Source organism: Hetaerina americana, unplaced genomic scaffold (assembly GCF_022747635.1).
Source record: "Hetaerina americana unplaced genomic scaffold, ioHetAmer1.1.p SCAF_13, whole genome shotgun sequence".
Lineage (NCBI taxonomy): Eukaryota > Metazoa > Arthropoda > Insecta > Odonata > Calopterygidae > Hetaerina > Hetaerina americana.
In genome coordinates this window covers 9,793,396-9,821,289 of record NW_027286403.1, presented here as the reverse complement: position 1 = coordinate 9,821,289, position 27,894 = coordinate 9,793,396, and the positions used below count along the sequence as shown (strand labels likewise).

Here is a 27,894-nt window from a genome sequence, read left to right as displayed (position 1 = left end):
AAGTTAGTTTATTCATTTTGCTCCATAAATCTTGTATGTTACACCTTATAGGTAAACACTGCGAAGAAGATATAGTTGACTGCAAAGAAAACTCTTGCCCACCATCAGCAACATGTATTGATCTAACAGAGAAGTTCTTCTGTCAGTGTCCATTCAATTTAACAGGAGAGGACTGTAGGAAGAGTAAGTAGGCTAACTTTTCATAGCTCTAACAATGAATCATCATAAAAATGATAGGCATAAGTCTGAATTGGTGTTCAATTTACTGATATCTAATAATATTTATGTTTGTGTCAATTAACTTTACCTTATTATAATGTATATTTAAACACTAATTTATTTCCAGCAATTTCTGTTGACTATGATTTGTACTTCACGGACCCAACTCGAAGTAGTGCCTCACTTATTGTGCCATTCTTCATTGGTGGGAAGCAGAGCATGACAATCGCTATGTGGGTGCAATTTACTCAAAAGGATGAAGGGGGCACTTTCTTCACCTTATACAGTGTCAAGTATGTGCTTTTTAGGATCGCTATTAAATATATCAATCTCAATATTTGAAGAAAACATTGAATGAACTTTTTTTTACTTCACAGATCTTCACATGTACCTATGGGCCGCAGAGTCCTCATGCAAGCTCATAGCAATGGAGTACAAGTTTCCTTGTTCAAGGACCTACAAGATGTGTATCTGGGCTTTAGGGAGTATGCTACCATTAATGATGGTCAGTGGCATCACATAGCTATAGTTTGGAATGGGGAGACTGGAGATCTTACTCTAATTACTGAAGGGTTGATAGCCAGCAAAGTTGAAGGTTATGGTGGAGGAAGGAAATTGCCAGATTAGTAAGTGGTTATTGTCTTCAGATAATATGCAATTTGATTCTTTCAATGTGCCCCTAGATTCCTTTGGTTGTGAAATACAATTTTTCTTTACAAATGAGTCACTGATTGAACATGAATTTAACTAGAAGTTATCATTGAAAGAAGATACTCACCTAAGTTTATATCCATCTTATGTACTCATCGCAGTGTTTATCTCTCTCTCCATTCTCAGTGGATGGGCTACTCTAGGAAAACCAAATGCTGAAAGTGCAAAAGCATACACAGAATCAGGATTCCAAGGCCATTTGACAAAGGTCCAAATATGGGATAGAGCATTGGATGTAACCAATGAAATTCAGAAGCAGGTTGGCTTGGGCTTTATTTAGTATATTCCATGTGAAATAAGTCATTTATACAGTCTAATTAAAGTATTCAAATTTAACTGGACAAATTATATTAACCCAATTTTTTAATATTCAGGTTCGTGATTGCCGTACTGAGCCCGTTTTATTCAGGGGATTAGTTTTGACTTGGGCAGGCTATGAAGATATCTCTGGGGGAGTAGAGCGGATTGTGCCATCTCATTGTGGTCAACGAGTTTGCCCTCGAGGTTATGTTGGACCGCGATGCAAACAGCTGCAAGTTGATAAGGTGAGGAAATGAATCGATTTCCTTTAAACATATCTAAATAGTCTTAAGTCTGCTAATAATCCTGTAAAGTAAACTAAATTTTATTGGGAAATAAATATTCCTTCTGTAATGTTTATTTGGCTGACATATTTATATGTAAATAATCTGGGTAGACTTCTGAAAGTCTCTCCACCATTTATTTGTATACAATTTTATAATTAGAATTTTTGATGTCTCATATTATGGACGAATCAATCAAAGAATTATTTAACAATGTAAATGAATAAAGAAAGTAATGAACTAATGGTCTTTCTGTGATAAAGGTTATCAAAATTGACTTCAAGTAAATCAAGTATAATGTGCCATCAATATTGAGGAAAAATAACAATTAAGGAAGTATTCTAAATGTTAAATTGGATATTGTGTTCAATAAAGAAGGACTGAAAATGATTGAATTGAATTAGTATCTTTTTATAGCTGACTAAAAATTAAAATTTAATGAGAGTATATACAATAAATACATTACAATAAATTTAAAGAAACTGAAGAAATTTAAAGAGAGTATATTACAATGAATATAAGAAATTACCTAAAAGGTTTTATTCATGAGGTTAGTACATTCTTGACCCCAAGGTTATTAAGAGTGTCCAACTATTGTTTACAGTGAATTTTCTTGTGTTATGATGTTTGCTGATGGCACAGAGGATTAAAAAACAGGGCACTGAAGAAAATAGTGAAATGCAATAAACACACTTGTCTGACTATAATGTTGAAAACATAGTTGATTGAATGAATGTTTGCTCAACTTCTTTAATCTCAATTACCAGTATTTATGCAACAAATTAAATTGGAATAAATAGGACTGTTTTTACGAATTCCAACATCCCCTATTCAATGCATTTTGCCAGTGTCAAGACCTAGCTAAATCACTTTCCCATACCCAGAAACAGTCGATTTACCTCATTTCATCAAAACGTAGGTCGATTTTCAAGATAAAAATGTGCAATTATTGATTACTTTATAGTGTAGAATTTTTTAAAGTTTTTGTTAGAGAAATTTTGTTCTGTTTAGCTAAATAGCTATTATTTCATCATGATTAAATAAATAATTGCTTTTCTTTCCAGGTGCCTCCTAAGGTGGATCACTGCCCTGGTGATATCTGGGTCATCGCTAAGAATGGAACCACTACAGTCTCTTGGGATGAGCCAATATTTTCTGATAATGTGGGCGTAGTAAGAGTGGAAGAAGCCAGTGGACATCGTCCAGGACAAAGTCTATTGTGGGGAACATATGGTGTTGCCTATGTTGCTTATGATCTGGCTGGAAACTCTGCTACATGCTCTTTTAACGTATATGTCCTCGGTAAGAATTTCAGATATTACACAATGAAATTAAATCCCAATTTATTTGTGTAGTAATTATAAAGAATATTTAAATTTTTCATTTTCAACTTTGTATAAAATTTGACTATGAAAAAATATGATTAGTTATCCTTAATTGTGAAAGCATGCACTGGAAGCCCATTTTTAGATACAATATTTTTGGAATGGCTTCTTAATTTCAATCTTATTGTTCAAATATCAGTGATTGGTAGTAGATAGAATGATTACTTTGGTACGTTCTTCATTAGTCAATTTATATTCTCTAGGAAGTTCAAAGATATTTACCACTAGAAAAAACTTGGGATTCATATTCTCAAGTTTAATTTATTTACTCTGAAATTTATTATCAAAATATATTCACCCTATATCACCGTGAATACTCTAGACTTAAGGAGTAAATTCTTTATGATGTACAAGCACAGCTTCTCTTTAAGACACCCCTGGGTGCCTATTACAATGAAACTTTTTGCAGCAATTTTATAAACACTAATTTGCTCCTCAATACAAAGGGCCTGAGGTATGTTTTACAGAAGTGGATACCAATTTGCATGAAATCCAAGGACTTAAAAGTTCTGCAATAGATTCTTTGATGGTCCTAACTGAAACTCTATATCACTTAATGTTCACAAGTCCTTTCAAATCCCAATTATTCAAACAAAATGTTCAGCAGTTGAAATTTTAGGCCTTCGATATACATGAGGTTGGAGCCAAACAATCTCATCTGTGAGACCTCTTTTTATTGTAGCCAAAAGTTCATTCGCTCAATTAGTAGGAGCTGTTCTCTTTATTTGGATCATTTCTCACTATTACTCACATTTAAGTACCACACAACCTTTCTTGAGGAATTAATGGTCTTTTTCAATCTCTTTTTAACCATCTACCTTATTGAAACTATATGTGTAGTTTCATCTTCAAAAAGAAACTTTGGATTTGATTGATAAAAATTTGAACTTTGGATTAGGTAAAACTAATACTTAAGTAATGAATGGGGGGCAATCACAAAGGGGTGGATGTAATCACACAATTATTGTTATGTGTATAATTCATTCAAAGGGTCAGGATTGAGGTACAATATAATCATCTTGAAATTACTGGTTGACTACAGATAAAAGGTATGCCTGCCATAAAGTATGATTAAAAGTTTTGAAAAGTTCAATGGGTGCCACAAGAGAATGGAAAAGATGTTTTACCTACCTCAATATATATGAGCATGATTATTTAGTCAGAAGCTCCTATCAAAGTATCACCCCTGTCCCCAGAAGGAAGTACTTTTTATTCATTTTTAAATTAATAGCTAATTTTCATTGTTATACATTGGCAAAAACTATAAAAATGAAATATTTTTGCACATCTTAGATATATTATTAAATATAAGTCTTCAGTTATCTCCAAAATTGCCTAATTAAAGGTTTGACCATGTATTCTCAATTTAAAATGCCACTTTAATTTATGCATATATCTAATTATTCATATATTTTTCATTTTACCAGTAATGTGTTCTGCTCATTTACAACTCTTTATCCCTTAGCTGATTTCTGCCCTGAACTTGCTGATCCTGTTGGAGGAGTGCAAATGTGTCGAGACTGGGGCTCTGGGGGTCAATTTAAAGTATGTGAGATAGCATGTAATCCTGGGTTGAGATTCTCCCAAGAAGTACCAAGGTTTTATACCTGTGGAGCAGAAGGTTTTTGGAGGCCAACTTTGAATCCAGCTTTGCCACTTGTTTATCCTGCTTGTTCAGGTAATTCAATTATCAAAATAATTAGCCCTTAAGTATTTACAAAAAAGTGTACAAACACCAATTTAAACGGTAGGAATGCAACTTCCCCATTTTATATTAACTCCATAATTGTACACGTATTTAACTGGATATTAAGAGCAAGATTTTAAAATAATCCAAAGCATTTGTCAAACAATAACATTGTTAATAAAATAATGGCTATATTTTTTCTAACCACTTTTTGAAATTAATCAAATTTAATATTTTTATAAAACTCTCAGATATATTGTTCCAACTAGTCTAGTTCAACTAGGTTCTGTATTTGTCTAACAAATACTCATAAAATGATATATTTAAATAGTTTTTTATTCAGAAACATATTATACGAGTAATTTCTTAATGTTTTTAGCTTCCAAGCCTGCTCAGAGAGTTTTCAAGATAAACATGCTCTTCCCAAGCTCAGTGTTATGCAATGAGGCTGGACAAGGAGTACTGCGTCAAAAAGTCCGAAATGCTGTCAACTCTCTCAATAGGGATTGGAACTTTTGCTCTTATTCTGTTGAAGGTAAGATATCAAATAAAATATTTAATTGCCATATTTTGTATTGATATGATGGAATTTTTCCAGCAATTTATAACAAATAAACTGTCTGAGTTAATTTAGCAATTAATAGTGTGATAGTAAATGCAGGGTGTGGCAACATAACTTCCTTTTTTGAAAGCGTTTTGTGTTTGAAAAAAAGGAAGTTATGCTGCCGCACCCTCCACTTCCTGAAAGGTAAAATAAATTTCTTAGGGTCAGTTAAGATTGATACCGAAGTGAGGAATTCCATAGCCTATGCTCATGCCAGTAAATGGACCAGCATAGTATTTTAAATCATATTTATAAACAAATAATGACTGGTGGTAACATGATATCAATTAACAATTGCTTTGCTTCGGGAATACCTAATGTATAAGTTACTTTCACAGTTTGCAATTTTAAGACCCTGAACCAGGACTAGGATACAGATTATGAGTACAAAGAAGGATTTGAACAAATATCAATGAAACAAAACTCTTCAGAAAAGAAAAATATTTTCTTTCTAGAATCCTTCAATTTTGCCATATATTCCATTTTATCTTCTATCACAAAAAAATTATTTTTATTTTTTTAAATACTAATACATTTCTGGTGTTAAATATGATTACATGTCATATTCGAATGCAAGTAAGCTCCCTTATTTTATCCAAATCACATTTTAAAATCATAGTCATCCCAGGTAATGGTTTTGTGGTAGAAACAAAGAATGCATTGATTTTTGATGTCTTCCAATTTATTTTTATTGTTACAGATGACTCTTAAACATTAGTATACTGCAATCAGGCCAGCAAAACTCAGGCAGAAGTCTTGATTCAATTGAGTGATCTTGCAGAATATGAGAGTGATCTGAAAAGTTCTTCGCCTGATGATGAAAATGACAACTTTTGTTTTCAAAAAATTTTCCTTTTTTACATAATTGTCCTTTAATATTAATACATTTCATCCAGTGCTGTTCCTGGGCCAATATCCCTTCTCTGTAGTGTTCTTCAGAAAGTGCTGCAAAGTAAGCTGCAGTCGCATCTTCATTGAATGAAAAACATTGACCAGTGAGGAAATATTTGAGTTTTTGGAAGATGTGGATGTTCAAGGGAGTCAAATCTGAGGAATAAGGTGGATTTTCCAGCACATCATCGTGCAAATCTCTCAATTTTCCCATCTACAAGACCCTGTGGGCAAGGTGCATTGTCCTGATAGAAAATGTTTTTTTTTCCTCTGCAAGCCAGGTCTGCATTCATGAATTTTTTCCATCTAGTTTCATCATAGAATGAGAATAGTCCCTCCCTGTTATGGTTTTACCTATTTCCAACAAGTCGATCAACAGAATTTCTTTCGCATCCCAAAAAACCTTTCATGCCAATGGCACCATCTTTGCCTTCTTCAGTGTTGAAGAACCAGCCTCTATCCACTGCTTGGATTGATGTTTCAATTATATTATATGATGGCAAAGCCATGTTTCATGAATGATTACATATCGATGCAGAAAATCATTCTTGTTTTTCGTAAAGTACGCCAAGCACTTTTTGAAAAGTATCATCTGAATGCATTTATGATCCATCGTGAGCATGTGCTGCGGCCATCTTGCACAAATCTTTGCCATGTGCAAAATATAACCGACACTCTTAGCAATTTTACACACCTTTGTATGCTGAGCTTCCAAAAAATCATTTTGTGCACTTTGGCCATGATTTCTGATGTCATTGCACCTTTTGAATGTCCTTCTCATGGATCATCTTGGAGGCTTTCACGACCATGTTAAACTTGGCCACCCATATCTTTACAGTGGAAATTGAAGAAGAGTCCTCATACACATTTACAATCCTCCAATGAACTTCAGTCAGCATAAAACCTTCTTTGATGAAAAATTTGATCACAGTATGATACCTGATTTTTATCATTTTTAACAATGCATGCACCATAACTGATTCAAACAACTACCTGCAGCAAACTGATGGATAGAATGGCTTTCAATTTCACATTACTCATGGCTGTGCCAATAAGAGAGAAAAAAATTATGCAAGTAGTGATGCCATATATAGGCAAGGCCAAGAACTTTTGAGATCACCCTCATAAGGTAGCACTATGCTACCTAGTCTAGCCTATTTTTGTTAAGTAAGAGTTGAGAACCTTCTTCCATTAGTTAGAGTAGAGTTATCCTATCTATTGAAGTCAGGGCACATTTGAATGTTTTAAGGGTGATTCTTGGTGAAAACTTCTGTGTTCTTGTTGCATGACCCATTCAGTTCATTTCATGAAATTAAGTCAACTTAATGGAAGTGTATTTCAACAAATAAGGGATTGGTGAAATCTCTCAGTCACCATTAACATAGACTTCATTAACTTTTCAGGAACAAGGGAGTGCAAAGATTTAGCAATTGATGTGAAATGTGATCAGCGTTCATCTCCAGTGAAAAGACAAGCAGATGGTGATGGAATATATGTTTTGTCAGCTAGCTTCCCAACTGAAAAGTATGCTATTACTTTTTATAGATAATATTTTGCTTACCATGTCCAAGTGCTGCTTTCTATGAGTGCTGAAGTGTAATTTTCTGTTCTAAAAAATTTTTGTTTGTTCATGCACTAAATACATATTTTCCTATTTGATTCCCATCATGGGATAAGGACGTTATTTAAACATAAATGACAATCAAAATCTTGTGGATTATTTGTTTTCCTTGTGGCATGAACAAATATTCATTTTAAAATATCATAATTTAGTATTTCCCAAGCACTATCTTACTTTTTCTTATTCCAGGCTTTTTAAATTAGTACAGTGCTCAATATTCATTGGGGTTTGTGTTTTTTATCTCTTTCTGTTTTGTTAACTTTGCATGTAAATACAGTAGTAGACACACATCACTCTAGTTTGTTTCATTAACAAGTTAGATAGCATCTATTTGTAGACACATCTTATAATTTGTTGATCGCATTCTGCCACGCATTTTCTGTTTAAATATCTTCATTATATAAGTGCCTACTACTTATCACTCAGAGTTTGGTGAAAATTTCCTGTCCTTTTACAACTGATATAAAGAGGGAAACTCCCTCACATAAATCCTAGAAAACTTAGGTGTGTTCATGTGTAACAGACAAAACACATTTAGTCATATGTTTTTGATCATTTGTAATATAGAACGTTCTCAAAAGTCATTAAAATTGGAACTTAAGGAAGAGACCATTAGCTTTTATTGAAAAAAAAGCTCACAGAATAGGAGGCATCTATATATAATGAGGATTCTTCTGTTTGATGCATGCATTTTTCCTGTTTGTCCTTTTTGTTGTGATCTGTGAGTAGCATTACTTTTCTAGGAACTCTAGGCAAAGAAGACAAGCACGAGACACATACAGTGTGGAGATATCATTTCCTGCTGTCAAGTAAGCAATATTTGTGAAATTTATGCAAGCTTGTAAAGGTCTGGTGTACGCAAAGCTACTGCTATTTTAAGAAATACTGATACATTATGCTGAACTGCTATAAGTGTTGTCATTGCATCACTTAAAGTGACTTTTCTGGAGCCATTGTGTAACAAATATTAAAAACTCATCTATAAATTTTTGTTTGTAACTAAACATTTTAGGTGCATGATTGCTTTATGGAATTTTGAGCTTTTTACTGTAGTTTTCCAGTAGCTTCTTTTAATAGTTTTATTGTTTATAAAGGGTAGTTTAAAAATATATTACTAGGGTTCATTAAAATCAATACATATCACTTAACTGAATTTATTAGTCAATTATTAAGGTTGCTCAGTAGGCAGCTGCCACATATCTACATAAGGGTGGAAGAATTAAACTATGCAATGGTTTCTTTCGGTTCATGAATTGTTGAAACAAAATTCATTTCAAATTTTCAGTGAAAACACAATCTGAGATCTCAGAAGTTATCTGATTTACTGACGTGCCTGGAACTATAGCTAATGGCAGTATATGAACCTACCCTTTTCACTCTTGTGTTTAAGCGAGAATCTGTATCTCCCACATTGAGGGCTTGTCCAGTTCACGTTTAAAAACAGGTTGAGATGAGTTCATTTTTTTCTAATGGAGTTGTGAGGTCATTGTTTTCTAGGATGGATGGCAGGTTTGGGCTTCTTTAACTTCATATTGTCATATGAGCAAGCAAATAGAAACATTAAAATGTCATTTTTATGCATATATGTAACTAAATTTATCATATAACATATAAGTGAGTCCAATGGTTAAACTTTTGTAGTGTCAAATGAATTGACCCATATTTATACTATTGAATGTATGTATAGTAGATGAATTACACAAGAGCAAACAAAATGGGAAACATAAAAATACCTAAATTTGAGGAGTATATAAATCTGGGGTCCATAAATTTTAGGCTTCACCATAACTGTTATTTCCACTATGAATTAAAAACAAGAATTTATGCTGGGCAGGAATGTCTCAGTGTAAATAAATATCTTCCTCCTTGATCGAGATTCAAACTTGGATGCCTCAATGCCTGAGAGTGATTCCCAACCTAGCCCCTATAATAATTTTGATGTACCACTTTGTTTTTTATAACAACGTTTTACATATTCCAAATATTTCAGCCAGGAGAGGTAGATCATAAGTGAGGGTAATGTCCAAGTATTTTATAAAGTCTAAACTTTCTATTTTGGTATTCCTAATGCAGTAGGAGTTTGGGAGGGAACAAAAATTAATAACTATGCACATTTTTAATTTAATTCTAATTGCCAAGTGAGGCAGCAATGTTGTGTAGCATTAAGGTCATCTGCTAAAGCTAATTTATCCTCAGGACTACCCATAGATCTGTAAATCAATACTAGGTCCACAACTAAACATATTTTACTATTGACCAAGGAGTAAATGTCATTAACTCAAAGAAGGAATAAAAGAGGTCAGATAGCATTTCCCTGGGGAGCACCTAAAGTGACTTCAACTTCATAAGAGCTAACATTTTCTGTGAACACTATGTAATTGGCCATTTAAAAAGTCTTTAATCCAGCCTAGGATATTTTTGTCTATGCCATAAGCATCTAGCTTTGTGAGTAGTTTACAATAAGGTATTTTGTAGAAACCTTTTTTTAAAATCTAGCAAAACTGCATCCTCTTGAACATTGCTCTCTCCCAAACCAAAGATATCATGAGCAAAAAGCTCAAGTTGTGTCTTGCAGCATTTACTATTTTGGAAACTGAGCTGTTTTTTTATCAAACACTCTTGATTATTGAGGTGTCTAACTAACGAAATAACAGTTATATGTTCAATTACCTTTCATAATATGGATGTGAGGGAAATAGCTCTATAATTGCTTGACTCCTCCTTGTCTCTATTTATATACATAGGTTTTACATTAGTCATTTTCCAGTCCCTAAGAACCTTCTTATCTACTACAGACTTCTTAGATATGATTTCTAGATACAACATGATTTTCAGTGCTAGTTTCTTAAATATACAGGGTGGTAACTGATTGGGAATGGAGCATATGTTAGGGATGTTTTTCTACAAGTATACCATTCAATTACATGAGATTTCAATTTTGGGCATCAGTTGGCAGGATCCATTTGGCCAGCTATCAGACACATTCAATGTGACTTTGGTGAAAACACTTTGAAAGAAGGAATTTAATTGAGTTGGCCCTTTCCAAAATGCTGGTTACTCTTTCACCTGAATTGTTTTTGAGTGAATTAACAGTAGACTTATTTCCCTGAATCTCTCTGAAATAGAGCCACAATGATTTTCAGTTCTCTCATTAAAAATTTCAGCCAATCTTTTCATACTGAATTCATCCAATGCTTTCTGAAATTCCTTCTTGGTATTCGCCCAAAATATCTTATAATCATGAGTGATCTCATTCCTTTTGTCACTAGAGATCTCATTCCTTATATTTTTTATCTTAATATGACATAGCCTTTGATGTCTTCAAGATTTTCTAACATCTGCATTGTACCATCTTGGTTCTGTGTTGTCTTGAATAAATTTTCTTGTAATGAACCTGTTCACTACTGAGTGCACAATACCAAGGAAGTGATTCCACATATCCTCAATATTTTGTTGTTTACCATCTTTCATAAAATTTACAAATGAACTCTGTAACATGCACCTTAAGCCATTATAATCACCTTTTTAAACAGGTAAATTTTTCTTAATGCTTCTTATTTTGGACCCCATATAGCATTTACCCAAACTTAGCATTTACTGCTCTGTGATCACTAATTCCTTTAATAGCTTCTCTATTTGAAACCATTAAGAGTGTGTTTGTTGCTAGCAAATTAAGAATATTATTAGTCCCTAGTTGGGGAAGTTACATGCTGCTTTTTGGGGTGCAACGTAAAAGAATGTAATGGTGACTCACAGGTGTCTTTATCCTCTGTTTTAAAGCTATATGTGCTCCCATCAATTGATGGGACATTGAAGTCACTCTGATGATAATGTCACATTCATTGTTTTGGGAAGAAGAACTTTTGATTTCCTGGTTTAGTTCCAATATTGAATTATCTTTGTCATCCCGTGGCCTGTAAAATGCACATCGATAGACTCTTTTGGATTTAGGGCTTTTAATTCAACAACAATTAAATGCCTCACTTTCAAATTGAATCGCAAGTGATAACTCTAATGTTATTTGATGTTTATAATTGATGATGCATGAATCACCATGATGCTAAATATATTTTGCAGCGGTTCGTAATTGTGTACTTGTTGGCATTCCACTCTGGATAATTAGTGTTCTTTCCGTTGAAAATAAATTATTTTGTTTTTAACAAATCCAAAAAAGACCTGAATTACTAGAATTGCAATCGGATGAAAAAAAAATAAACAAATTGTGTTAATCATGGAAGATCTCATTAAGAGGAGGAAGGAGTAAAAGACTGTTGGTCATTATTGCCCAGATAATTATTTGTCCTTGGGAAATTCAATGAAAATAACTTTTTTCTTGATTATATGAAAGTCGGCAAAGTTCATTTTCATGCAGGGAAAGATTATGAAAGATATTATATTTGAAGTGAATTACTGTTGTTTTAAAATGCATATTTTCATTAAAAGTGCAACATATAGCCTTTATTTCATAGTTGCTATATTTATTATTTATCTTAGGAAGTCTTTTGAGCCCTTATTTGAATAACTTATTAAGTATTTTCCATATGCATGTTCTATATTGTTTTATACCTAACTTCTGCAATTCATCAACATTAACTTCATATGAAAATATGAATTCTTTGTGTGCAAAGCAGAGCTTATAACCAATAAGCCTAATGCCAAATAACCCACCATAAAATATGTCCTTTTTTTCTGTAAAGGTTTTGTAAAAACCCAAAGTTAAACAGAAACATCTATAGCTAGTACACACTTGTATTTAAATCTTAACCTTAGGGTACATGAGGCATATCATTGCCTTTTACATGTAAACAAAGTTTATTTAGCCCTTTTAGAGAATTTTATTCTGTTTATTCTCTTTGATTGAATACATTCATGGGGTTTTTTCCTAAGCAGCAATATTATAATTGTATTCATAACCTTGCTCCACATTTTTGGTGAATATTAATAAATATGAACACAGGGCACTAACTCACACATGTATGTTAGCTCATCTTTGCGACACTCTCTCCATTCCTATCCAGGAACTCTGGCTCATTTTTATTCTTGTCAATCTTTATTGTCAGAACATTTAGCATTGGAGAGTCAATGTTTCCATTTTTGAAAACAATTATGCCTTTCTAATGGCAATTAAAAAAAAAAAATATATATATATATATATATATATATATATATATATATATATATATATATATATATATATATATATATATATATATATATATATATATATATATATATATACACACACGAGGGTCATCCGGAAAGTAGTACCCGTTCGTGAAATAAAGACACAAAAGTAAATATTAACAAACATAAAAAATTTTATTTGAAAGAGGATACTTTAAACTACTTCTCAACATAATCTCCAAGCAAATTAAGGCATTTGTCATAACGTGTGACAAGTTTCTGTATTCCTGCTGCATAGTCATTCGCCGCCAGCTCATTGAGATACGCGAGGGACCCATCTTGCACAAATTTTTGCATAATGCAGATGGTGTTTAACAATTTCATGAACAATTGTTCGAGAAACATTGGGAAAATGCTCACAGATGTCATCAATTGTGACGCGCCGATCGTTCCTCACGAATTCGTCAACTGAGCTCACCAGTTGGTCTGTAATGACAGACGGTCTCCCCGAACGCTCATCGTTGTGTGTGTTCCCCCTCCCCATGTTGAAGTTGCGACACCACCGCCGAACAGACGACTCGTCCATTACATTGTCTCCATACACCTCCTTTAATTGGCGATGAATATCACATGGGCGAACGTTTCTTGCATTGAGGAATTTAATCACTGCCCTCACTTCACAACTGGCGGCGTTCTCAATTTTTTTAAACATTGTAAACAATCACAGAAACAACACAGGCAATGCTAGCGTCACGCAACTTGGCTCAGAGAAGGCAGACAAGCCACTGAAGCTATCTGACCTCGTCCAGCGGCTACTCGCGTCGTCAGCACTTCATGCGGCACGAACGGGTACTACTTTCCGGATGACCCTCGTGTGTGTGTGTGTGTGTGTGTGTGTGTATATATATATATACATATACATATATATATACACACACATATATATGCATATATATATATATATATATATACATATACACACACACACACATATATATATATATATATATATATATATATATATATATATATATATATATATATATATATATATATATGTGTGTATATATATATATATATATATATATTGATTCAGGCAAGTAGTGAGAGCCACTTTAGGTGTAGTAGAATCATGTAGTAGTTTTTTTGTAAAGATTTTGCTTTAGTCGCCTGAAAGTTGTTTTATTCCTTTAAATGAGAAAGAAATGTGTTTTTGGACTATATTTCTAAAGCGAAAATAAAGTCATCACGAATAAAAAATATAAATGCTGAATAAGAGAGGTTTTTATCTCAGACTTAAGCAAATAGGTCAAACTGCTTAATTAAATTGTTACTACAACTCTTCCCATACTTATGTGCAAAAATTTGACATCAATTTACAATTGCTTGGTTTATAGCTATCCTTTTCAATCGAGCATCTTTAACTGTAATCCTTGTTTTTTAATGATTTTGGACCAAATTTGATTGAAATTAAAACATTGAATAAGTATTTTTTTGTGGATAAACTCTTTTTTAATTGGTACATCTTAGATACATAGAGGGAGGTATGGTGTATTATTTGTATATGACAATGTCATTGTATCCAACTGACTACATATTTTATGAACCTAAGTTTACATGAATTATCAATAAATATATAAATAAGTGTGCTATTATTTTGCCAGTTGTGTATCAGGATATAAGCAAAGCATGCTATCATTTAGATATGTAGCCTTGCTGAAAGTAAAAATTCTTTTATGCTGGGCCTCATAAAATTAATGGAACCATGTTCATACTTTCACAAGCAATGAACCCAATGAAGGAAGGTAGGTACAATGCCAAATGCACCAGAAACAGACATGGAATTTTATGTACATTGTAGTGAAGCTTGAGCATAGATATTTTCACCTAGTAATAAGAAGGAATTTAATGCATGTTTCTTGGAGTGGTAGTGTCTCCTTTCATACCAACCTATGTATTGATTTGAAAAAAGTACTCACAGTAATATTCGTTTTTACTTCTGAGGGAGCATCATAAATTACCATGCAAATGCTAATCACACATTTTCATAACCTAGGAAAAATTGATTTCTTAGCCATATTCTATCCTTGGACCTGTGGATGTAATGCTGTTGCAGCTGTAATTTAATGCTATAATAATATTTACTTACCTCTAGCCAATTGATGAACTAAGGGTCACATGTTTGTAATATAAATAGCCATAATATTATGGTAACATTACCCTTGGTTTGTTGTCTTTGGTCAAAACTACACAAAATGGTTTAATTGGTAGCCCCTTTGAAGGTAATCGGATAGAATGCATTACGTACCTACTTAATATATGGATGTATACACCACTTAAAATTTCAAGAAAATATGTGTTATCATCTGTGGCTGCTATTATTATTTTGTGTTGCTTACTTGTCTAGGTCATATGTTAGTTAGCTTAATCTGGCTTTCAAATTTTCTTTTTTTTTTGCTGCAATTATTTAGTGCATGCTGGCTGAGGGGTTGTAAAAATGCACTGTCGTACAAATAATATGTGTATTGTGTTTTGCACCTCATATGTTTTTTGCATTTTGCATGATGCTTTACAAAAATTCATGGCCAAGAGAAAATACATGTTAACTTCATTCTCATGTGGCATTTTCATCTTATTTTTCAGTGACCCAATCATTAATTTGAATTCAAATGAGAGATCAAATGTGCAGCGGCTACTACAGAAGTTAATTTTGGAAGAAGATCAATTTGATGTCCATGACATTCTTCCTAACACTGTACCAGATCCAGCATCCTTGATGCTTCAGTCTGATTATGCATGTCCAACTGGACAGGTGGTCATGGCTCCCGATTGTGGTAAATCTTTTTCTTGCATTTGCTGTTAGGATTGTGTAAAACCTTCCTCAACACATAAATAACAACAAGTATTATATGCACTTGCTATATTAAATGGTGATATATAATTATATTTAGTAGCTCATAAATTTCACGCCAGAATGTGAGCAAGGCAGGAAAATCTGCCCTCAGATGGGAAACGCTCCAGCAGGAAATCTGTAGTAGTTAAACAAGGTTGCTACAATTTCTGAAAAACTCCATTACAAGCTGTACCGGGGGTATTTTTACTTTCTCAATTTTTCTCATTCATATGATATTTGTGTCTATTTTCTTTTATGTTCAGTGGAAAACACTTAAAATAAAAACAGATGACATGCAATATTGATTATACAAAATGGAAGAACTGTCCATTCTGGCTCCTATATTTTTCAGTGGAAATATATATACCTTTTATACACAATTTTTAATGAGGAAGGAATTTTTGTAGGAATTCCCTATGGCTAGTTTTTTAGTGGCAATTCCTGTCAGAGCCTACTCCAAAAGCTCATTAAGATCATTCATTAACTCACCAATTAGAAAAAATATTCGAATAAAATAATTGAATTAAATTTTTAAAATGCTGAAATCACATGGTGAATATATTAGGTTACTTCAATGGGTCCATAAAGTACTTTTTTACATTTAATAGTTCAAGGTTCAAGATGATCTCAATTTCTGCCTAAGTTATTTAAGTGGTACAAAATGTTAGCATGAAATTCAGTTAACACAAAATGTTAACCCCATACATATCATGTTAATTGGCTTTTAATATGATCACTGTCATCTGCATTTAAAGGAGTTGCTTGTAAGGACAAGCTCCAAGTATTTATAATCTGTATGATTATGTGATAGCACGAATCAATTTAACTAATGACTGGTTATGACTAAAAATAAACTTAAATCTAAAATAATTAAATCTTCATTCATTTAGGAAATCCGAGTTTCAAAAATTTATATTATACTTTATAGTAAAGAAGATGGCATTCATAATTAACCTGCAGGCCCTAGTGAAGCATATTAATGGAACATTGAACCTTTAATTCAAACATTAACCATCATATTGTGTCTAATGTACAAAATAATGGCTTTTTTATAGTGCCATGCGCCATTGGGACTTATTTTGAAAAGGAAACACGCCAGTGTATTCCTTGTCCAATGGGATCATACCAGAGTGAGTCAGGGCAGCTGCAATGCACCCAGTGCCCAATGATTGCAGGGAGACCAGGTGTTACACTTGGTCGTGGAGCTCGAAGTGCTGGTGATTGTAAGGGTAAGATTTCAAATTTAAATCGATTAAAATCCTCATGGAAATCATTCCTTTGTACTGATGATTTGAGCAATATTTAATCCCTTATTCCCTTAAAGTGATTGGCAACAACATAATTGGTATTCACTGAAAATCTGAATAAGATAATTATTGTTTAAAAAAAACCATGTGAATCTGTCTATAGATGTATGATACCCCACCACCACAAACCCTAAGCACAATAATTTTGAAAGTTGTGCTACACTCATTTATCTTGTAAGTATGGGGTTAAATGCAAAGCCTGCATCTAGTAGTAACAAAAGGGACCTTAAAAAAACACATGACAATAGAGGGGAACATTTCACAGGAGTACTAAAAATGTAATATTGAAGTATTAGACTAAATTGTTTTCTGCAAGAATGGAGTGAAAGTAAATTAAGACACCATAATATAATTATAGTTATTCTTCCTGATTCCTGTGTGTCAGAAATTCATTAGTATTACCTTTCAAGAATATTAATTGAACTTTATATCATTAATAAGAAGTAAAGAAAAAGTAACGGTCCCAAGTGACCTTCTGCAAAGGGGGGCATCACTGGGGCCAAAAGAAAGACTTGAGTTAACTCCAGATATTTTCCCACTGTTTCTGCTATGAAAGGGGTAACTTTTAATCCAGCTGTTTATATTCCCAACTATACTTTCTAATATTAGTTTGGAGAAGGGTATGGACAACAGAGTCAGGAGGTTAACTAAAATTACAATAAATCGCGCTGACCTGATTGCATTGCTATAGCATTTTAGAAATAACATTTTGAAACACAAGCCTATTAGTTGTGGCTGATCAATCATTTCTGAAACTATACTGGTCATTTACTAGAATACAATTAATGATAGGAATATTTTCTCTACCATAAAACTCTCCATGAGTTATGCATGTAGAGATTGGATGACAATTGGATGATAACTACTAATATCCCTATTGCTTCTACACTTTAGGTATGGAAATAAATAAACACTGAAAGTTTCATGATAATTTCTGCTACTTTAAGATTTATTGAAAATAATACTCGTATATGACAGGTATACCAGTGAATCACTGCAATACCTAATAAATGTAGGTTGAAAGTTATAATATTCCAAAATTTTAGATAAGTTAACTGATTTAATTGATACAGTAATTCATTTGAGTCATTTAGAGAGCTCATGTGATCTGATTAAGGGAAAAGCTGATGATTATAATTATTATGGTGAGCGTGTAGGTCTTGTATGCATGTAGAAAAGAGGGAGTGAATAAATTACATACATCATGGGTATTAATAACCTTTTGAAAATTCTAAAGCATTTCAACCTCGTGCATCTTGCTCATCAGGTATGATGTCTCTTGATGTTTGGTGATTTAATTATCATAGTGAATTTCACTCCCACCTTTTATACCACTTGTTCTAGTGTTCCGCAGTAAGCCCCTTATCAACATTTGTCTCTAAACGATATGTTATATATATATAGCCTCCCTATGTTTGGGTTACTCTAACAAAAGGGTAACCATACCTGGTTACGCTGGGCTATGACCCACAAAAGACAATATCTACATACTACATGGAGTTGCTCTACAATAAAAATTGAAACTATTTTGTTGGTTATGATATCATTATCCTTTCATGAGAACTAGAGTGACCCTTTGCTCTAAGGCGAGGGGCATTTTCCTTGAACAATATAAAGGCATAAATAAGGCAGCAGTGTTGAAGTTGTTAAGAATGAAGTAAATCACAATTTATGGAACAGATTACTTTTTTCTGCTTTTGACTTGTTTTTTTTTCAATTGCTCCCTGAAAAGTTCCTCGGTACTTAAGTTTTCTCTTATATTTCCATATATATGGCACAAGGGATGCATATATTATTCCTTTGTTTGACTATCAAGATCACTTGCTATGTCTTATATCTGGCCAATTAGATGTTGGGGCAAATAAACATAATTTTTAAATTCATTTCAGAGAGGTGCCCAGCTGGAAAGTATTATGACCATGATGCTGGATTATGTCGAAGCTGTGGGCATGGATTTTACCAACCTGAGGAAGGTAGTTTCCGATGCTTACTCTGTGGATTAGGAAAAACCACACGGACTGCAGAGGCTGTTTCAGTAGAGGTAAGGAGAGGTCATGAAATGTTTCAGACAGTAGTATGGATGTAATAAAACTACTCTATTAGGAATATGATTAATGGCCTTTTCTTATAAAATAGTATTTCAAAATGTTAATGATAGAATGTGGCATGAGTAAATTACCAAACAAATGCAGTTACATATTAAAAAAACTTAAAAATTATCAAGGTCTTCAGCTCAGAGTAATCAATAAATAAATTTCTGACACATTTAGCCACTGCCTTTGGGTGATGCCTCATTGCATGGAATGCACATTTCCCATGATTTCCACACCACATTTAGCCTGCTGTTTAGGTCTTTACACTTTTTGAAGGCTCATGGAGTTTCTGAATGGTAAATAAGCATGGCTTTAATATTCAAATCACCACTTCCATTTCTGCAAAAGAGCAGCATGAGACGGCTTTTTATTGGCTTGTGGCTAGGTAATGAATTCTCCTCTACTGTTATGTGTACAAATATAAATTCCCTTCAGCATCTTCTGCTGGAAGAGACCTGTCTGGTCACAATTAAAATGTTGTTGGGGAAGTTAACCCTTAGAATCTGCAAGGTTCTTGAAGTCAACAATGAACTTCTCTGCTGCCTTTGACTCGAGCCCGCTGCTTCACCATGCCTCACAGTGCTGTGGATGCCAGTTTTTCTTGTAAACTTCTCAAACCACTCATGGCTCTCCTCAAATACTTTTTCAGCCATTGATGATCCTGAAATCTTATTAATGAGGCTGGGGAAAACCACTTTCACCTTCTCAAAATGATATCCTCCTAACGGTGTCACATTGCAATTGCTTTTCATTTATTCTTTGAAGCATCTATCTCCTTAGTCTTGTCCTTGTTCTTGAAGAAAATGCAAATTTTTTATGTCAACTGATTGTTGATATGTGCACTAGATTAGCCACACTCACATATTTTTCCCAATTTTCAGTGATTATACTTTTCATTTCTACTATTATTTTTATTCTCTTATGGCTGACTTCATGCAGATTTTTATTTGGCAACACTTAAAACCATGCCCAAAATATTATAAAACTATACATAAAAATCACAAATAATGTGTCTGAACACAGTTTTGGAAAAATGTGTGATCACTAGCGACACTAAGGTGCTAGCAGAATGAGTGCTAAACAAAAACTGAAATAGTTGGCACACAGTTATTCCAGGAATTCCCCTCTTTTCATCACTAATCATACAAAAAGTCACTCATTTTCAGGACCAATATTTTTGCTCATTATGCAAATTATATGCCAAATGAGATGCTCGTTGAGTGGGGTTCCACTGTAGATTATTATTAGATGGCAAGAAAAATGAAAGGATTAATCATGGATTTACAAAATTACATGTTTTGCATTTTTAATAAATATTAGTATTTACATAAGTTTACCTAGTTGCTATCATGAGAAATGAAATTATCATGATAATATAATAGGGGATGTGGTAGTTCAGGGGTACAGCATTGGACTGCTGTTGGAGTGCCTGGGTTCTATTCCCTCTCTGGGCACCTGAACTGTGTGATATATTAGTAACCAAAATTTCCTGGGAAACTATAGGTAGCACAGGGAAAGGATCTGGCCCCCCTAACCTAATGTGGGAATTTCACATGCCCTGGCCTCAGTATTGGGTGAACTCTACCATCACCCATCAAACTGACCATTAGGTTGATAAATGCTTTTGTATTAAAATATAAATCAAAATATAAAAGTATTTAGAATATATTGCTGTCGTCATCACTGCTATATTTACTTTTTTATTTAGATGAGCTTCCCCAATGGTTGAAGTACCAAAGTCTTATCTGAAATCTTTATTTATCATAAGTGTCACAAAATACTTGTTGTAAAACTTTTGTTAAAAGTTTTTGCTCAAGGAATAAATTTCTTTTGGAATGCAGTCCACTGATGATTTTATTCTTTGCCATTTAAGAAATATGGTGTCAGCTTATCCAATAAAATTGAAGTGATTAAGGAAGTAGTAAATCATACTGGTATCTAATGCAGTAGATCAGTCTTTGGCACATTAATGTTTCATATATCACTCAAATATTTTTTGTATAGGAGTGCCGAGATGAATGCTCTTCAGGTATGCAACTTGGTGTTGATGGACGCTGTGAACCATGCCCCCGGGGCACTTATCGCACACGTGGTGTACATGCTGCTTGCCAGGCATGCCCTCTTGGTCGAACAACTGCCAAACTTGGTGCTGCTGCTATCCAAGAATGCTCATTACCAGTTTGTCTTCCAGGTAAGAACATTAGCCTACTTAATGCAGGTCTTCAAGTAATTTTTTGATGGAAAATTAAGAACTCATTTAAAATAATAATTTGTTTTCTGTCAATATTTCCAATTAGGAACCTACTTGAATGGTACCCAAAATAGCTGTGTAGCATGCAAAAAGGGAACATATCAACCTGATGGGCAACAAACTACATGCTTACCTTGCCCACCCAACACAAGCACAAAAGGAACTGGTTCGGTAAGAAAACAATAATGTACTTCTTTGTTACCAAAAGAAGTGAAAATTTTTCTAAATAAGTTGTAAGATAGCCTCAGTTTGGTTTGTTCTTGCATAATAATGTGGTCATTATGAAAGAATTTTTTTCAGCACATTCAGTATTGGAAATTCAAAAATTCTTACACAAATGTTTACTTTCTTTGAAATTAATGATTTCTGTCAATAGTCAAATGTTTTAGAGTTTTCCTTCAGTTCGATGCTCAAAATCAGTTGTGTATTTTGCATAGGTGCATGTTTAGCTTGTACGCAAGGACACAAAATTATTGTACACACAAGTTTACACAGTATATATTTGGTGTGGAGTTCATCAATTTCTTAGGGTAGAAATTACTGCAGTCAAGGAAAAACACATGGAATTGAATAGAAAATCTGTGATCAGCTGGGAGGTAAATCTGATAATTTGATGGCACATTATGATGTTGCTATAAATGAGTGTTAAGTGGTTCATGAAGGTCCATAACAATTTATTTATAGGTCCATAAGGCACCTTGCTAAACCAATGACTCATTTTAATCAGAATTGCATAGGTTGGAATAGTTTGGAAACCATTAGTTGGTCATTGATTGATTTAATCAATGTTGTATACAACAAACCCCTAGGATATGAAACTCTGTTTTCTAATCTAGGAGGACATGATCAGAGATCCAAATCTATAAAGGAAATTTATCTATTTTTTTATAAAGTGATTGCAACCCTCCTTTTCTTCTTCCTTTAATGCCCCATTTTTTGCAATAAACTTGCTTTATATAAATTCACTAATCAATTGCTGCGCAGCATCAAAACCATGGTCATGAAATATTAAATCTTTATCTAGAAGTGCCAAGTTTCTTTCTTTACTCTCATCAAGAAGGAATTCCACAACATTAAACCTGAAACTGTTATCTTTAGCACAATAGAATAAATTATCAATGGAACTACCTAAATTGTGTAGGTAGTGACACTGGAATATTATTACACCCATGGAAAATTCACTTTTTGATTAGTCATTTTAATATAATTTATCTCCTGCGAATAAATTGCAATTATTTAATATATTTCATCTACAGTGAATAAATTACATGCATTAAGAACTTATTTTGATTACCCAACTTTTATTTTAAAAAAGGTTCAACATCCTTGTGGTTGCCTTTAAAATATTATATTCCATTTTTAATTTCATTTTAGGCCAATAAGGAGGATTGCTCAAACCCTTGTGAAATGAATGGTCCGGAAATGCATTGTGATGCCAATGCCTATTGTCTCCTAATCCCTGAAACCAGTGACTTCAAATGTGAATGCAAGCCAGGGTATAATGGAACTGGAAAAGTTTGTTTAGGTCAGTATTGAGGTTTAGCTTGGTATTACTACAGTAAAAATTCATAGCTGTGTCATTTATGAGAAATACCATTGTTTTACCATGTTTTCATTCTTAACAGATGTTTGTGAAGATTTCTGCGAAAATGAAGGAACATGTGTAAAAGATAGCCGTGGACAGCCATCATGTCGCTGCATAGGTAGTTTCACAGGGAAACATTGCACTGAGAAATCAGAATTTGCATACATTGCAGGTGGAATAGCTGGAGCTGTGATTTTCATCATTATTATTGTGCTCTTGGTTTGGATGATATGTATGAGGTAATAAGACCAGAAAGTGCTGTTACTGGATTTTAAATGTGTTTTCCCTGACTAATAAATTCACAGATGGTATTATGCATTGAATTTTTTTTATTCTCTTCTAGATCTTCACGAAAGAAGGAACCAAAGAAGATACTCACGCAAGCAAGTGAACAAAATGGATCCCAAGTAAATTTTTATTATGGAGCTCCAGCTCCTTATGCAGAGTCTATTGCTCCATCTCACCACTCAACATATGCTCATTACTATGATGATGAGGAAGATGGATGGGAGATGCCAAATTTTTATAATGAAACTTACATGAAAGGTAAGCATGAAATATGTATAATATCCCATTCCCCTTCACACAGTTAAAATATTACAATTTAATCTCATTTATGATCAAATAAATTTGTTTCAGTAATATATAGAAATGTTTTAAATGCTGCTAACCCATTTATTCAATGTTAAAGTTCACTTAGTTTAATATTAACAAAAGTTAATTTAGAGTACCCACAATTGTTCATGTTTACATACTATTTCAAGTAGATTAAAATTAGTTGGCAATTATTTTTAGCTCACCCAAACTAAAACAACTTTTATTTTAATTTTAGAGAGTCTACACAATGGAGGAAAGATGAACAGCCTAGCACGTTCTAATGCCAGCATTTATGGAAACAAGGAAGACCTGTACGATCGGTTAAAGAGACATGCCTACCCTGGAAAGAAAGGTCTGTCTGGTCGCCTGAGACAATTATCAGTGATAACCACGCTTTTATTAAAGAGACAATGTGTAGTTTGAATTTTCAACCAAAAGTGATGCCAAAATTTTGGGCAGAGAATGTGTAAATGATTAATTGTTAATTTTTCAATTAACAATTCATTAATTTCCTTATTCTTTCTTTTGTACTTTTGGAACTACACAATTTCAATCAATGCACGTGGCTTTTTTGAAGAGTACAAAGAGAAAATTACAGGATTGTCAATGGCTCTCCAGACATACCTGAGCTTTTATAGGATTAACTTATATATTTTAATACTGCTAAAAGTGTATAAATATGACTAATTTATTCTAATCTGCATGCAATTAATACTATAAAATTACTATTAATTATTTCAAAACATGTATGTTCTTACTTTTCAGATAAAAGTGACAGTGAGAGTGAAGGCCAATGAAGAATTTTTTAATGGTTACAATAAAATGCTCAAAGGATACTTCCTGAACGTTATCTTATTTCTGTTAAGTGGACAAAGTTTTGAGGGAAAAGCCAGAAATGAGATAGACATTTAAATATGATAGCATGACTATTAAAGCCATAGCTTACATAACAAGAGTTTTGAGACAGCTATTGTTGTTGATAGAAGTGTTAAGTTTTTCACAAAGGAAATGGAAGTGTTGACCTAAATATTTTCAATGAAGGTTCTGTGTTTTCATCTTCAATAGTCAGTGGCTGTAAATATGTACTGCAATCTATGACTTTGTAGTACATTCTGGACTCAAGTAGCGTGCATTTAACGATTTATTAACCTGTATATTTATATTTATCTGCCGTACAATTCAGTTCATAAAGATTATCTAATTTTTATCCTGAAGCACAGTTGTGCACATTAATGAAATCTGATGTAATATATCAAAATTTATTTTGATGATTGTGGCAGTTTTCTTTCTGCAAGTGCTATGTATATGATATGATGCATGCCTAATGATAAGTCATTTATGTTAGATAATGGTATTTTAGAAGTTGAGAAATGGATTGCAATAAATTGACCATGCAATCCTTGTTCAAGTACCTATGAAATTGTTTGTATTTTTGTAACTTGTGGATTGTTTCAGACTGGTATTTGCTCATGGACTTTGCTTTTATTAAGAGTTCATAGTGTTTTCAACATCTGCTTACTTGTGTAATAATTGTAATGGAAAAGTAGTGATTAGGGTCCCATGTGGAGCCTGCTGGTCAGGGAATGGCAGAAAAGAATGATGGAAAACTTAATGAATCACTTTAATAAGGCATGTATTTTACTTTTATACCACGTGCAAATATGATGATGAGATGAATCCTTCAGTCATTTCAATTTGTTGGGTGTATGATGAATGAGTGATGGTGAATGCTTGTATTAGTATAAAATCCATGCTATGTGAATATGTGGTACGTTCATTACCAAAATCAGATGATTTTATTACATATTATGTATAAATCTTTAAATATATTTGTATGAAATTATATTATGGGACTACATTCATTTTATTCTAGAAGTACTCCAGTGAAACGGCCCAATCTTATATTACTTTGTATCCAGCAATTTTAAATATTTTCTTTTAGGTCTTAACCATGAAAAACATTTGCAAATAATTACTTTTTTTTTGTGCATTTAGCATAATTATTCAGAGATTATATTTTTATCTAATGACACTTGTTGTCAAATTTAAGAACAAAAAATTAATACCCATAGACAACCAAAATTAATACAATAATAATATAATTGATAATTTTTTACTTATCACCATTGTCATCAAAAGAGTTCTTATGGTAGAGTTAATGCCCATATTTCTGCAAATTGTTTAACATCAACTGCAATTCCAAGTGGAGTATACATACATCTGGAGTATGATTTTCATTTAGATATTATTATCTTTTGCAGCACTTATATTGCGTAGCCATTCTATTGCTGGCTCAATGTAAATTGTACGCTGTCACGGTAGCCCTTCAGATGGGATACTAGCTTGTTTAAAATAGTGAAAGCAGACTTGAGTTACATGGGTCATTCAATAAAGCCTTAGAAAATTCAAGAGATGACACTCAGTAACAGAACAGGTTTGCTGTTAGTAAGGAAAACAAGTATCTCTCACTGTACTGCTGTTAAATTTTACCCTATACTCATCTTGTGGTCTCATTTTCATTGTAGATTGGAACAACAAACGTTTGCTTATTTAGAAAAATGACAAAAAAATTATTTTCACGTAGTGATTAAACACTTAAAATGTTTAACATCAAAATAGATTAAAGCTGGGTTAGACAAAGTTCATGTCACATCATTCCTGTGTTTGCAACTGTTTACAATTGGGTAAATGAGTTTAAATGTGGCAATGTATCCACAAATGATGAACATTATATAGGACATCCAGTGGAAGTCACTTCCTCTGAATAGATTGACTAATTCCACGATATTCTTGAGTGATCGATGAACCAAATTTCTTGGAATAGTTGAGGCCACAAGCATATCACAAGCTTTGGTGTTTTCAATTTTGCACAAAAAATTGGGTGTGACAAAACTCTTGACAAGATGGGCACCACATTTGCTCTCAGTGGAGAATAAATGCAATGTCAATAGAGGTTGCTTTGACATTCTTCCAGTGGAAACATTATGAGCAAATGCATTGATACATAACTGTAGACCAAATATGGATCAACTACCATACTCCAGACACAAAGGAACAATGAGTTTCTAAAGGTGATCCGACTCTAAAGAAGGCTAAGACTGTAAAATGGGCAAACAAGGTGATGCCCATATTTTTTGGGTTGCATGCAGAATCATAAACGTTCATTATTGCAAATAGGAAAAATGATCATTAGCACATAGTATGTGTCATTATTTCATGAGTTGAGTATAAAAATCAAGAAAAATATCCTCATTTGTCAACGAAAAAAATTCCCTTCCATCAAGACCATGCACAAGTGCACACCGCAGTTTCGATGGCAAAAATTAAGAATTAAAGTTCGAATTATCACAAAATTCACCATATTCCCCCAATTTGTCCACCAGAGGCTTTTTTGATTTCCAAGCATTAATAAATTGGTGCAGGGGCATTGGAACATGACTTACATCAAACAAAGAGGTCATCGTCAACACAGATGTCTATATTGAGAATTTCTAAAATCCTACATTCTGGATGGCTCAAAAAAGTAAGAGACATTTGGAAAACTGTATCTCGCTCTAAGGAGATTATGTTGAAAGATAAAAAGAAATTACCAAAATTATGTTTTTCTATTTGTTCCTATGAACTTTTGAATAAACCACAAATTAATAGACTTTTGTTTGAATAATGGGAAACAATGCCAAGAACAACCTATAAACTGCTACAAACATTTATGGGGAATGCTATACTTCATATTCTGTTAACCTAACATGGTCAATCATTTATTTTTTTTCAATGAAAAGTCAGGAAAATTGTAAATCATTAAGGTAAGCACAGTTCATATGAGATTGGTCATCATCAGGCTGATATGGGAAGTAACATGGACTATTGATAGTCCGAATGCAAGAGGTGCATATATTAAGGGACGAGATAATTGCAAGACAAATGAGTGTTGTGTGTTTGTGTAACACAAAGGAAATGTTGGTTTGGTGAAATTGATGGGAGTGGTTTGGTGTTTTTGTCCAGAGCATGCATGCTAGTCACCGCATAGGTTTAGTCCTGAATGAGAGTTAAGATGCATGTAAAGAAATCTGAACCATTGTCTTGCAGAATTCTCTCCTGGGTTTGTAAAAAAGTTGGCTTATGAAGTTGGGATAGTAGTTCCTGGATTAGTGAATGATGAGAGTAAAAGTGTGAAGGGATGAGTCAGAGGGAAACTAAAAGACGTTTTAATTGAATGTGGCCCCGATGAAATAAATACTATAAGGGGATATAAATGCCTGGTTAGAAGGGGAACCAATGAATAAGTAGTAGAGCTATTTGGTGACCTTCAAGTAAATGATTATGATGATTATGTGAAAACATT

The 27,894-nt window shown here is 33.3% G+C and overlaps 1 protein-coding gene across 3 annotated transcripts in view; it reads left to right on the top strand.

The window, feature by feature from the left end:
* uif (sushi, von Willebrand factor type A, EGF and pentraxin domain-containing protein uif) overlaps positions 1-25,389 on the top strand; it is a 132,820-nt gene extending 107,431 nt beyond the window's left edge. The window contains exons 44-63 of one of the 3 annotated variants that reach the window (XM_071583206.1): positions 52-183; positions 347-512; positions 597-845; positions 1,057-1,189; positions 1,305-1,475; positions 2,579-2,816; positions 4,365-4,577; positions 4,966-5,121; positions 7,485-7,605; positions 8,446-8,511; positions 15,470-15,660; positions 16,775-16,948; positions 18,916-19,067; positions 21,124-21,310; positions 21,417-21,541; positions 22,745-22,895; positions 22,996-23,194; positions 23,299-23,501; positions 23,788-23,863; positions 24,318-25,389. In XM_071583206.1, the coding sequence (XP_071439307.1) occupies positions 52-183; positions 347-512; positions 597-845; positions 1,057-1,189; positions 1,305-1,475; positions 2,579-2,816; positions 4,365-4,577; positions 4,966-5,121; positions 7,485-7,605; positions 8,446-8,511; positions 15,470-15,660; positions 16,775-16,948; positions 18,916-19,067; positions 21,124-21,310; positions 21,417-21,541; positions 22,745-22,895; positions 22,996-23,194; positions 23,299-23,501; positions 23,788-23,863; positions 24,318-24,321 (3,107 nt within the window). In that variant the 3' untranslated portion in view covers positions 24,322-25,389. Of the gene's footprint in view, positions 1-51; positions 184-346; positions 513-596; positions 846-1,056; positions 1,190-1,304; positions 1,476-2,578; positions 2,817-4,364; positions 4,578-4,965; positions 5,122-7,484; positions 7,606-8,445; positions 8,512-15,469; positions 15,661-16,774; positions 16,949-18,915; positions 19,068-21,123; positions 21,311-21,416; positions 21,542-22,744; positions 22,896-22,995; positions 23,195-23,298; positions 23,502-23,787; positions 23,905-24,317 lie in introns of all 3 variants that reach the window. The other 2 variants (XM_071583204.1, XM_071583205.1) reach the window with 2 other exon arrangements.
* Positions 25,390-27,894: the final 2,505 nt, after the last annotated feature.